The 12,035-nt window shown below is 44.4% G+C and overlaps 1 protein-coding gene across 1 annotated transcript; it reads right to left on the bottom strand.

The window, feature by feature from the left end:
* Window positions 1-3,314: 3,314 nt before the first annotated feature.
* On the bottom strand, window positions 3,315-6,593 carry LOC100842615. Its single transcript, XM_014896307.1, has 3 exons — window positions 4,330-6,593; window positions 4,151-4,238; window positions 3,315-4,055 (listed from the first exon to the last, which is right to left on the bottom strand). Exons 1-3 carry the CDS (start codon window positions 6,591-6,593, stop codon window positions 3,315-3,317), a joined length of 3,093 nt encoding a protein of 1,030 aa, XP_014751793.1.
* Between the last annotated feature and the right edge of the window lie 5,442 nt (window positions 6,594-12,035).

The following is a 12,035-nucleotide window of genomic DNA, read 5'->3' as shown; positions in this document are numbered from 1 at the left end:
TATCGTCGTTGGTTAACCGAATTAATACTAGATAGTCTCTCTTCAATGATATATTTTGTCGAGTCAGTACAACTGGTCCATCGATTTTAATAGTGTAGCTACTAGTAGAAATTGTTAGAAGTTCTGCTAAAATTCATGATTTGATTTTGTTTGTTAAATTCCGGCGTGCGACTCCATCAATGAGCTTTGGGATGGGGCCATTCGTGATCTCCCTGAGCGAGAGAAAAGAAACTTGAGCGTCTATCTCATCTACACTTGGTGGAGGATTTGGGAGGAGTGCAATAGGAGGATCATTCGAGCCTCGTCCATGCTTCACGTGGCCTATTTGATCTGGGAGGACTACCAGGGTAGGGTTAGGACGTGCTCGCCGGACCCAGGAGGGTTTTTTCTTTTGCTTGCCCCCCCCCACCCAATCACCCGGGGATCTCGTTGGTCCCCCTTGTACAGTGCTTTTACTTCTAATCGAACAGGCCACAATTTGGTATTTTAGCCATTCAAAAGTAGAAAAAAAAAATCCACAAAAAGTGAAAATGTCTTACGGTGATAATTACTTGGTATTATATTTAGATTTTATCTAGCTCTTTTGACCTTAGGTCCAGAAAATGTCATATGCTTTTGCAATGGTTATTCATAAAGTAGCTTTTCCTGTCATCAGATCATTCGAGTTTCCTACATCTCCAAAAAAAGAAAAAGATTGAAGTTTCCTCATCCGACCGTCCCAGCACCCTCCTCTCTCTCCCGATCTACCTCCCGTCCTGCCCTCCCGATCTCGTCCGGCCGTCCCGATCTAGTCCACCCTCCAACGCCCCACTGCTCCGGCCCCCAAGGCCCCCGCCTCGCACGCCGCCGTCGAAGCCCCGGCGCGCCGCCGTCGCCCCGTCCAGCGACCGTCCCCGGCCAGCTGCCGTCACAGCCCTGCCCCGGATCACCGCCGTCGAAGATGTCCCAAACTCCCAATGCAAAACTTCATCCTACAATTTCTAGGTCCGTATTTGTATCGATCCTCACCTAATGGTAGCTCACCAAATAGGATCTAGGTCCGTATTTGTTCTTAGTTTAGTTGTTGTTTGTCCGAAGTGATGAGGTTTGATCTTTCTTCAGTTTTCTTTAGGCTATGTCATTTTGCAAATATGCAGATGATATCTTTGTCTATTGGAATCTGAGTTAGATTGTGCTGGAGTCTTAGCTGCTGGATGGTTTTTTCATTGTAGGAGAACTCTGTTTAGAGAATCTCTTCAGCAATGAGAGTTTGAAGCGATTGTGTGGTTTAATGTATTTTTCTGACAGGATGGATCAGCTATTTTAGGATTTGGACGCTAGAGATAGTTTTTCAGTTGGCTCTTTGTACAGGGCACTGAGAATATCTCAACGTTCATTTCCTTCAAATGTTTATGCATGTGGATTGTCAAACTGCCATTAAAAAATTAGGATTTTCTTGTGCTTAGTGAGTAGTGGTAGTTTTTTAACCTGCGTTGTGCTGACCTCCATCCAGGGGGTGTGGGACGGCGATGTTCACTGTCCTTTTTGCCTCAAGGAAGGAGAGTATTAATCTTTAATTCTCTTGTTCGATAGCTCATTATGTTTAGCCCTTAGTGTAATGTAGCTTTGGTTTTCTTCTCACTGTTTGCTCAGTTCAGGAGTTGTTTCCATGAATGGCTTACTGTTTTGTAGCAAGCAAGAAGGAAATCTGGTGTTGGTTGGAGTTGCAGCTGTTTTTTGGATTATCTGGAAAACTAGGAACAATGCTTGTTTCCATAGTTTTGGCCAAATGATCCAGCAACTGTTTTGTTTGTCACTTGTTCTATTGTTTCTTGGGCTGGTTTGCAGAGAAACACATCCAAGGAACTTCTGCAATGTTTTTTGTGGCGGCTATGGCAAGACATGGTTGAAGTTTTCAGTCGAGCACAAAAAAGAGTGGGGGCCAGTTACTCTTCCGCTGACATCTTGAGGCTTCAGAGTCTGCGGAGGTTTCTATGCCTGAGATCATCATCAACTTCGTCCTGAATTCCCAAACTGGTGTCAGGTGTTGAGTGTGTGGAGGGTAGTAGTTGTTGCTGCTGCCTAGTTTTATAGAGCAAAAGTGGTCGAGACTAGCTCGGCGCTTTTGTTTCTGGGTTTGTTGCTCGATATTTAAGTTGTATTAACAGACACACGGTTTCCTTTAATGAAACAGAAGAGAAAAACAGGTGGTTGAGTTACAACTCTTCTGCATACAATTTTGGCTGGAACAAATGATGGCATGGTATATACTCCGTAGTTGGTTAAGTCATTTCTCAGCAATGCCCCTATTTATCTGCAATGTAGTTTACTCTTCTCCTATTCTAGGCAAATAGGTTTTCTTTACATATGTGTACATGTTATAGCATGACCCTAAGGGTGTTTCTTTATGATTTAATTTTTTTAATTTCATTACAACTCTGGATGCACAACAAGATTCTCGAAGCTAAATGTTGATTTGTAATGTAATATGCAGAGAGCCTTGTTGACCCATGTTTGCTGAATCACTAGTGGTGTCTTCCTCCAGCTTCTTCTCCAAAGAGCTGCATTGCCGGCGGTGTCTTCCTCCAGCTTCTACCCCAAAGAGCTGCATCGCCGGTCTACTGGGACCGTAGATGGAGATGACATGTGTGTCGGCTTGTATGAGTTAATGTTCTTGTAATAGTTAGTAGGAAATGTAGAGATGACAGTAGGAATTCTGAGATGGCAGAGATGACCCAACCAAATGCTTGTACGAGTTCTAATACTAGCAATGAGTGGTGTATCTCATTTTGTTCCAGAAAATTCATCCTGTTTGCGAAGAAATGTAAGTGTATGTATGCAAGTTACAGTTATGAAATATATGCAAATGCAAGTGATACAATTTTGTGCCCCTGGATATATCCACTAGCTGCTCACAGCTGTTATGCACTTCATGGTTGGTTTCAGACAGCATATATGTATCCACTGCATGGTTGATTTTGACACCATATGTGCACTCCAGGCTTGATTTTGACACCATATGTGCAGTTCAACACATATACACTTCATATCATACAACCAGTAGACACAACGATATAAAGGATGCTGATTTTAAATGCATAAAATAGGATTCTGAGTTACATCCATGTTTTTCTGAGTATCTATCAAAAAATGGATTACGCTGAGTTCACTTCTCAGAAACTATCACAAGCATCACAGAAAACATAGGAATCTAAGTCTTATCTCAGAAATTATTACAACCTAACAAACAGAGCTGTGAATCTGGAATCAATGGAAACAAAAAGAAGAATGTGTAGAAAAAAGAAAAAGGAAATATAGAAACATCTGAAAACATGCTAAACTTCATCATCACTTGAATGATCACTGAACGCATCGTCATCATATTCATCATTGTCAGTACCACTATCTTCGTCATAGTTCTCATCATTATTCTCAGTCCCCGCAACAATTTTAGGATCAACAGTCGTGCCTTCTTCATCATCACGGCCAAAAGTGTGAAACAACGGATCAGCATCGTGCACAGTGAAAGTTTCCGATGTCATATCTTCTTGGTATGCATCTTCAGCATTGAGGTCACCTGTCTCTAATTCAGGAACATCATACGAATGTCTATGACTGAAAGTCTGCACCACTTTCCAGTCTTTTCCAAGACATGTGTCCTCCATGTAAAACACTTGATCTGCTTGATAAGCCAATATGAAGGGATCATTCTTGTACCGAATTGCCTTATGATTCAGACTTTTGAAGTACCCATCATCTCTCAACCCGGTCGCCTTGCTTGTAATATCATACCAATCACAACGAAACATGAAGATTGACCTTTCTCCATGCTTGTTTTTCGGGTACATCAACTCAAGAACTTCTTTCAAAACACCATAGTACACAACCTCTGCGCCATTGTCATCTGCCTTCACCATGATGCCTGAATTTTGAGTTCTTCTCCTCTTCTCACGATCCAGAGTGTGGTACCGAACACCATTCACGTTGCAGGCAGAATACACTTGTAAACGCTTGTCTGGGCCACATGCTAGTGAGTACAGATCCTCTGAAACATTCTGCTCTCCTAAATGATGAATCTGTCACAAGGTGTGCACACATCAGTTAAATGGTCAGGCTAATGACATCATTAATTCAAGATGGATATAACACACAAGAAAACTAAATAACTTACATGCTTCTCAAACCATGCTGCGAATTCCTTCTTAAGTGTTTGCTCAATTCTAATCACACCTTTCCTTTGTAATTCTTCACGACAAACACTAAAACAACAAATGGAAAATTAACACATCAGCATTTATCGACTAAAATAGACAACCACGTACTATGCATAATGATGACAGGGAAACTTACTCCATGTAATCCTCTACTTCAGGACAATTATTAAGCACGTACCAAACCAGCTGATCGTACTCACTGTCATAATATTTGAGTTCGGCCTTCCCAAAACCTTTTGCAGCAGTTGAAAAAACTCTCAACTCATCAGGAGAAGCAACCCTCTTCCCATCCTTGTTCCTATCTCCTTTGTTAAATCTTGTCTCAATATTAGTTAGAAATCTAGAGCAGTAAGTCAAGCACTCATCAACCACATATGCCTCTGCAACTGACCCTTCTGGCTTTGCTCTGTTACGAACAGTTCCCTTTAGGTACCCAAGCCTTCTTTCTATTGGATACATCCATCCATAATGCACGGGCCCCCTCAGAATCGCCTCTTCGGGTAGGTGAACAGCTAAATGGACCATGACATCAAAGAAGGCGGGTGGAAAAATCCTCTCAAGCTTGCTAAGAATTACAGGAATATCATCCTTCATCCGATGAAGCACATCAAGTCTAAGAGTTTTAGAGCACAACTGTCTGAAAAAATGTCCCAGTTCAGCAATGGCCTCATATATGTCTTTCCTCACAAGCCCTCTGAGTGCAGCAGGTATTACTTGTTGCAGTAATATGTGGCAGTCATGGGTCTTCAACCCATACACTTTACATGTTTCAAGATCCACACATCTGGCTAGATTAGCAGCATACCCATCTGGAAATTTCACATTAGCTAAATACTCGCAGAATCTTTTCTTGTTTTCCTTGGTAAGATTATACTCTGCTTTTCTCTTCACCATCCCACCCTTTCCATCAGGTTTCAAGTGCAAGTCTTCCCTGATTCCTAAGTTTTGCAAATCTATCCTGGCATTATCTGTATCCTTATTCTTTCCCTGAATCTCCAATATAGTCCCAAGTATATTGTCACATATGTTCTTCTCAACGTGCATTACATCAATGTTGTATGGTAATTTCAGTTTTGACCAATATGGCAGATCATATAAGCTCACCTTCTGACTCCAGTTTGGTTCGTCTTTCTGAGTGCGCTTTCTCTTCTTATTTCCTGGATACTTCCCTGGTTTGAAATTCTTAACTTTCTCTAACTTTTCCAACACTTCATCATTTGTGAACTTTCGAGGTTTCTCTCGTGTCTCAATCGACCCGTTGAAATCTTTGCTTTTTCTGAAACGATGATTAGTAGGCAGAAATCTGCGATGCCCGGTATACCCAATCTTATGTTTCAAAGGCATGGAGCAAGGGTTCTCATCACAATGCACACATGCATAATAGCCTCTTGTGCTACGTCCTGATAAAGTGGCCAGTCCTGGGTAATCATGAATCGACCACAAGAATGCAGCATGCAAAGTAAATGAATCCTCTGTCAATGCATCATACGATTCCACACCGGTTCCCCAAAGCTTCATCATATCTGTAATCAGCGGCTGCATAAATACATGGAACTCCTTTCCAGGTGCTTTTCTTCCAGGAATAAGCAAAGACATCATGAAATTGGATTGGTCCATGCACATCCATGGTGGGAAGTTATATGGGATTACAAAAACAGGCCACATACTGTATGAATTACTCATGTTTCCAAATGGGTTAAATCCGTCCGTGGCAATACCAAGCTTAATGTTACGGGCATCTTCAGCAAACCATGCAAACTCACGGTCAAAGTGCTTCCAGGCTTCACCATCCGCAGGGTGTCTCATAATGTTTGCCTCAGGAAACCTCTTCTCCTTGTGCCACCTTGCATTTGCTGAATGTTCCTTTGACACGAAAAATCTTTGAAGCCTAGGGATTATAGGAAAGTACCTAAGAACCTTGTGAGGTACCTTTTTATTTCTCTCCGTGTCTTTCCATCTTGATGTCCCGCACTCAGGACAATGGGTGTTGTTGGCATAGATCCCCCAAAATAATGCACAATCAAACTTGCAGACATGAATAGTCTCATAACCAAGCCCAACTTCCTGAAGAACACTCTTGGCCGCCGTGTATGATTTTGGTATGTCAGCATGTGGAAACGCCGCACTGATCAGCTCAAGAATTGCATTGAATCCTCTATTTGTAATCCGGTTGTATGATTTGACATGGAGGAGCTTAATAATGAATGATAGCCGTGTGAAGTCGCTGCATCCCTCGTAAAGTTCTTTCTTGGCTTCCTCAATTAGCTTGGAATAGAGATTTGGCTGACCCTCACCTCGCCTTCCAGACCTGGCCAGATCATCTACCATATACGGAACATCACCTCGATTGTCTTCATGAAAGTCATCATTGTCGTCGGACATATATGCAGTATCCTCCATGTTATCTCCTTCATCATCACTTAACGATTCACCATGAAAGATCCACCTCGTGTATGTGACGGACATACCATTGCACTGTACGTGCTCCTCCACAAGTGACTGGCTATGGTGTTGCAGATTCAGGCAGTTCTGGCATGGGCATAATATGCCTTGATTTTTCCTGAAATTCTTCCGAACAACAGCCATAAACTCATCAACACCTTTCAAAAATTGTGTCGAGAAACGAGTTCCCTGTATCCAACTTCGGTCCATTCTTCTACAAGAAATTAAATTACTTATAAGAAAAATATGCTTACAAAATCTCCACATTAAACAGATTGTACTACTGTACTAACCCCACTACCAAAATCACTATTAAGCATAAAATAATTAATCGTTGTTGTTTCAAGGTTAATCTATTTATTTGTCTCCATAATACTTTTTCATGTTCACTAATAAATCTTTTAATGAAACTAATCAGAAAAATCCGCAAAAGACCATGAAGATTTACTTCAAGCTAATTCTCATCCTCCTAAAATTACGGCTTCAAGACGTACCGAGCCGGATGAAGATGGCTGGCCAGATCGCTGCCAAGATCTCCGTCGTGCCGCGGTTCGCCCCGAGCCTCTCTTAGCGAACACCAAGATGTACCTACGAGACCACTACGAGATCAACATGCAGCAATCAGCGTCTGGTCAAAAAGATCAACGTGCAACAATCCCCTTCTGTGCACTTGCACCCGAGAAGCAGTACGTGAATCGGGAGTTAACCTTGGTGTGCTGCTGCGGTCCTGCGGCCAAGCACGAAATTACATCAACTTGCAGAAAATCGCCTTCTGTTTGCAGACGAGATCAACGTTCCGCCGAAGAGAATCGATGAATAATCAGGAGCCCGCCTGGCACCTGCTGCTTCTGCCGAGGATGGCCTAGGAGATCGGCCTATTGACCTGGCCTGCGTGTTCCTCTAATCGAGCGGATCGTCCCCGACGCTCCTCCCGATACGTGCTGCTGCGTGATTCTGGTTTGATTCGATACGTCTAATAACCTGGGTACAAATATTAAAATAGTCTGCACTATTTAAAAGACAACAACGTGCTGTGTAGCAGAGTGGCGTCTTGTATCATGGGACCTTTGAGGTCGTGAGTTCGACTCGTAGTGTGCCTTTTAATTTTGTATGATTTTTTCAGATCGGCTAGCTTTTAATTTTTGACAGCAACAGTCAATAAATATGGTAAAAGGGTGGTTGTTCGGACTCGAACCCAAGATGGGGCATAGGCTAGATTGACGTCCTAGCCACAAACCCAATACCGAAATCACAATCCATTACTAAAGGCTAACCTATTTATTAACAGCGCTGGACCCGTAACCATGGATCCTCCAATAGATATTACATGACGAAATACGAGCGTCACCAATTCAAATCATCCGAGACGCTACCACGTTTGTCATGGAAGGTATCACAACGTCACAGAATAGAGAAATGTGTGACGGTGATTCTCTGAGTGTCACTGATTTATACGAATACATGACGGTAGGTGTAAAGCGTCACCCATTACGTGTTTCAGTGACACTTCCAGCCATTGTCATGAGGGTTTTCGTCACAGTATATGAGTTCTCTTGTAGTGACCCTAACAGGAATGATGATTGGATCCAGCGAAAACACAATTCTACATTCGCCATGTGGCTCAAGGATCTTTGGTATCCGAGGGCTGCGACGAATGAAGATGAGAAGATTGTCCAGAAGTTGTCACGGCCTCCCGGCCGCAACGTCGTGACATACATGTCGTACGCAATGAATGGGTATACGTACTAAACCAAGGCTCAAGACCGTAAGAGTATGTACCAAAACAGCGGTATAGTGCTCGTAGCTGAGACGGGGACCGACAGCGAAGGCCAGACTGAAGTGTACTACGTCGTGGTCGAAGAGATCTGGGAGCTTGACTACACCTTCACCACCATCGCCATGTTTCGCATCAGATGGGCACGCGATGTCAAGCATGAAGATCATAGGTTCACAACAATGATTCTGCCAAAAGAGGTTCCCCGTCATCAGGTGAATGTCAAAAGAATCTCGGCACTACTTGAACCATGGCAGTTTGCTTCCAAATGCAAACAACTCTTCTTCATAGAAGACCCGATAGCGAAAAACCGTGTAGTCATGAGGAGAGGTAAAAGGAGCATTGTTGGGGTCGACGGAGTAACTTCACAACAAGACTATGAAGGTTTCCCCGATCCCACGACCAGGCAAGAAGAAGAGGTGGCAAGACACACGATCCAGACAAGAAAGAAGTCAAAATTACCCACACAAGACGGGGTCTACACTAGAAGCGGCCATGATGAGGTCCAAACGTATAAGAGGAAAGAGAAGACAAAAAAGAAAAAAGACAAGATTGTCCAATAGTTCACTATTTGTGTAATTTTGATCAATTATGCTCATCGATGATTTTCAATGTAATTTGAATTCTAACGAGGTTTGAATTTTAACTTGTTCAAACTTGAAAACAAATGCCGTAAATTTGTTCGAAATATTTTTCTAGAGTGAATGCATATTTTATTTGCTTATTTCGATTTCGGAAACAATTAAGAGATATGGATTTTTTTTAAATCTTATTACATGTTATTTTCATTATAAAGGAGAAAAAAAAAGTATTTAAGCCCGCCTGGGTCAACTGAGCGTTTCGGGTTCGGGCCCAGCCAGGCGAACTCGGGAGCAGCCTACTACCTACTAGGCCAGAGCAGACCCAGGCCCACGGGGCTGTAATCCGAGCCCACAAAGAACAATACAGGTATCGGGCCCATGGGCCAGGCGAGGAGCAAAGTAGACAGGCGGGAGGAATATTTGGAAGCTGAAGGGAGAAGGGATGAAAGCCTTATATGCTGGTCGAATCGCTTGTAAACTAGCGAGGTGGGACTAAACTCACACCTCGCCTTGCGTGGAGCCCGCAGAAGGCCACCAATGGCGGTGATTTCCTGGAACCCGCCACTGGAAGGGGTACCAGTGACGGTGATTACAGGGAAACCCGCCACCTGAGGAGGGCACCAGTGGCGGTAATTTCTGTGAAACCCGCCACTGGTACGTGCTACCAGAAAAGGAGGCAAAAAAGTTTTTTTAGCCCGCCCGGTCAACTAGGCTGTTTCGGGTTCGGGCCCAGCTAGGCGAGAACCCGGGAGCTGCCTACTACCTACTAGGCAAGAAGAGCATGGGCCCAAAGGGCTATAATCCGAGCCCACCAGTGCACACATAGGGTACCGGGCCCATAGGCCAGGCGAACGGGAGTGGACAAGAGAGCGGCATTTGATTTTATTCGGAATCTGCAATGGGAGGGGGAGGAAGCTATTTATGCTAACCGAATCGCTTGTAAACTAGCGAGGTGGGACTAAACTCCCACCTCACCTCGCGCGGCAGCCCGCAGAAGGCCACCAGTGGCGGTGATTTCCTGAAACCCGCCACTGGAAGGGGCACCAGTGGCGGTGATTACAGGGGAACCCGCCACCGGAAGTTGGCACCAGTGGCGGTGATTTTCCTGAAACCCGCCATTGGTGAAAACTACAGGACTTAGGGATTTCCCAAATCTTGTCCAACTCACTAGTGGCGGTGATTTTCCTGAAACCCGCCACTTGTAATAATTTCAGAAGGCACTATTATAATCCTATTATATTCTCTGTGTTCCCAAAAAATATAACAGTTGTACTTTTGGGTGTATAGTAATATTGTTTGTTCCCAATACAAGTTTTAGACATTAATTCATAGTATTTCATACAAATTTCTGTGATTATGTATGGCTTTGGTGCTAATTTAATTCCATAAAATTCAATTTTCATCAAAATGAGCTGAAACTTGGCATGGGAACACCTCTCAGTCTAATGAAGCCACATGGAAAAAATCAAGCCCAAAGTTTTTATAATGTTACAATTTGGATGTTGGCTTAGAAGGTATCAGAGATATCTACCTAGATGATCCCAATATGGTATTCTCATGGGTTTCATTTGGAATTTTGACACCAAACTTCATATACAGGCATATTGTTGTGTGAGAAGCCTCCATGCCAAATATCAAACCATTATGAGCAATTTTGTAATTTATAACAATTTTTAACCACAGTAAACACTACAAAAGCATAAATATTTCATTTTCAGCAATTTATTTAGTATTGAAATCTTTAGTAAGACAAGAAATAATTATTATACACTTCAAAGTACAGGTGCCATAATTTTTAGAGAGACACAGAATATAATAAGAATATAATACTAGAGCCAAAATATTAACCAGTGGCGGGTATATACAATATCACCGCCACTGGTGCGTGGAACAGGCATGTGGTGAACCCTCACTGATGTTCCAATTACCAGTGGCCGGTTTTTCATATGCCCACCACTGGTGGGTCACCAATGGCGGGTATCCGGAAATACCCGCCACCGGTGGTCTCCTATACCGATAACCCTAGGTAGGTCTCCAGTGGCGGGTATCCACGAAATACCCGCCACTGGTGATGTTCCCTATATATATTACAGGGTGAGACTTGGAGAAAATTTCGTATTCGAGACACGCGTCTTTCCCAGACCAGCAGCGCTCACTATTGATCCCTACCGCGAAGCCCTGCCCGACTCCGCCGTCGCCGCCATCCTTCCCCGCGCCGCCACCGCAGCCCTTCCTCGCGCCACCACCGCAAACCCTCGCCGCCACCGCCATGTCTTCGAAGGACCCTAGCGGGGGGTCGCAACAGACGACGAGGAGCGGGGAGCCCCTCGCCTCGCAGGCCCTGCCGCCGGCCGCCGGATCCAGATCCGGCGACCCCGCCTTGTCGGCGCCCGGCCCGCATCATCGGGGGCGCGGCCGGGCCTCCTCGATGCTGCCGCCTCCCCCCGCCGCCCCGGCCTTCTCCGCCCCGGCGCCGGCCTTATCCCCGTCCCCGGCCGTCGACGCCGCCGCCGCCGTCATTGCCACTGCCGAGGTAAGTTTTTTTATCTTAGGGTTGCTGTTAATTTGAATCTTAGGGTTAATTTGCTGTTTAGGGTTAATTTGAATCTTAGGATTAATTTGCTGTTAGTTTTACAGCATAGGTCATGCCAAATTTTTCCGTTTTTTTTAAATTACTTTTATAAGTGTTGGTTAGGAACCTCAGGCTCGCGTTGAAGAGGTACCTGAGCAGCCACCGGTTGTGGAGGGAGAAGTCGAAGAATAAGCGGGGGCATCTTCCTCGGGCTAGGAAATTGCCATGAGCGATGACTTCGAGCACAGCGAAGAAGGAGCTGAGGAGCAGCTGTTCCTTGAAGGAGCCCAGGATGAGACGTCTCATGCTACGGAGTCGGCTACTCAGTCGAAGTCCAAGTGGGGGACGAACAAGGTGCCGACGGAGTCGTGGGTCGTCACCAAGCTAAATAAAGAAAGCTACCCGGATGAACTGGTGGAGGCTGCAGAAAGATTCTCGAACACATGCAATGCCATCGTACGGGTACGCGCTCG

This window comes from Brachypodium distachyon, chromosome 1 (assembly GCF_000005505.3).
Source record: "Brachypodium distachyon strain Bd21 chromosome 1, Brachypodium_distachyon_v3.0, whole genome shotgun sequence".
Lineage (NCBI taxonomy): Eukaryota > Viridiplantae > Streptophyta > Magnoliopsida > Poales > Poaceae > Brachypodium > Brachypodium distachyon.
The sequence above is the reverse complement of the archived record's forward strand: the minus strand, read 5'-3'. Positions and strand labels throughout refer to the sequence as shown.

What these genes read in the sequence shown, in the direction of transcription:
- LOC100842615 (XM_014896307.1), bottom strand. Translation starts at nt 6,593, where the DNA reads ATGGAGGATACTGCATATATGTCCGACGACAATGATGACTTTCATGAA. An exon ending in GAAGTAGAGGATTACATGGA is followed by an intron (nt 4,239 to 4,329) that starts GTAAGTTTCCCT and finishes TTGTTGTTTTAG; the next exon opens with TGTTTGTCGTGAAGAATTAC. An exon ending in CAGCATGGTTTGAGAAGCAT is followed by an intron (nt 4,056 to 4,150) that starts GTAAGTTATTTA and finishes ACCTTGTGACAG; the next exon opens with ATTCATCATTTAGGAGAGCA.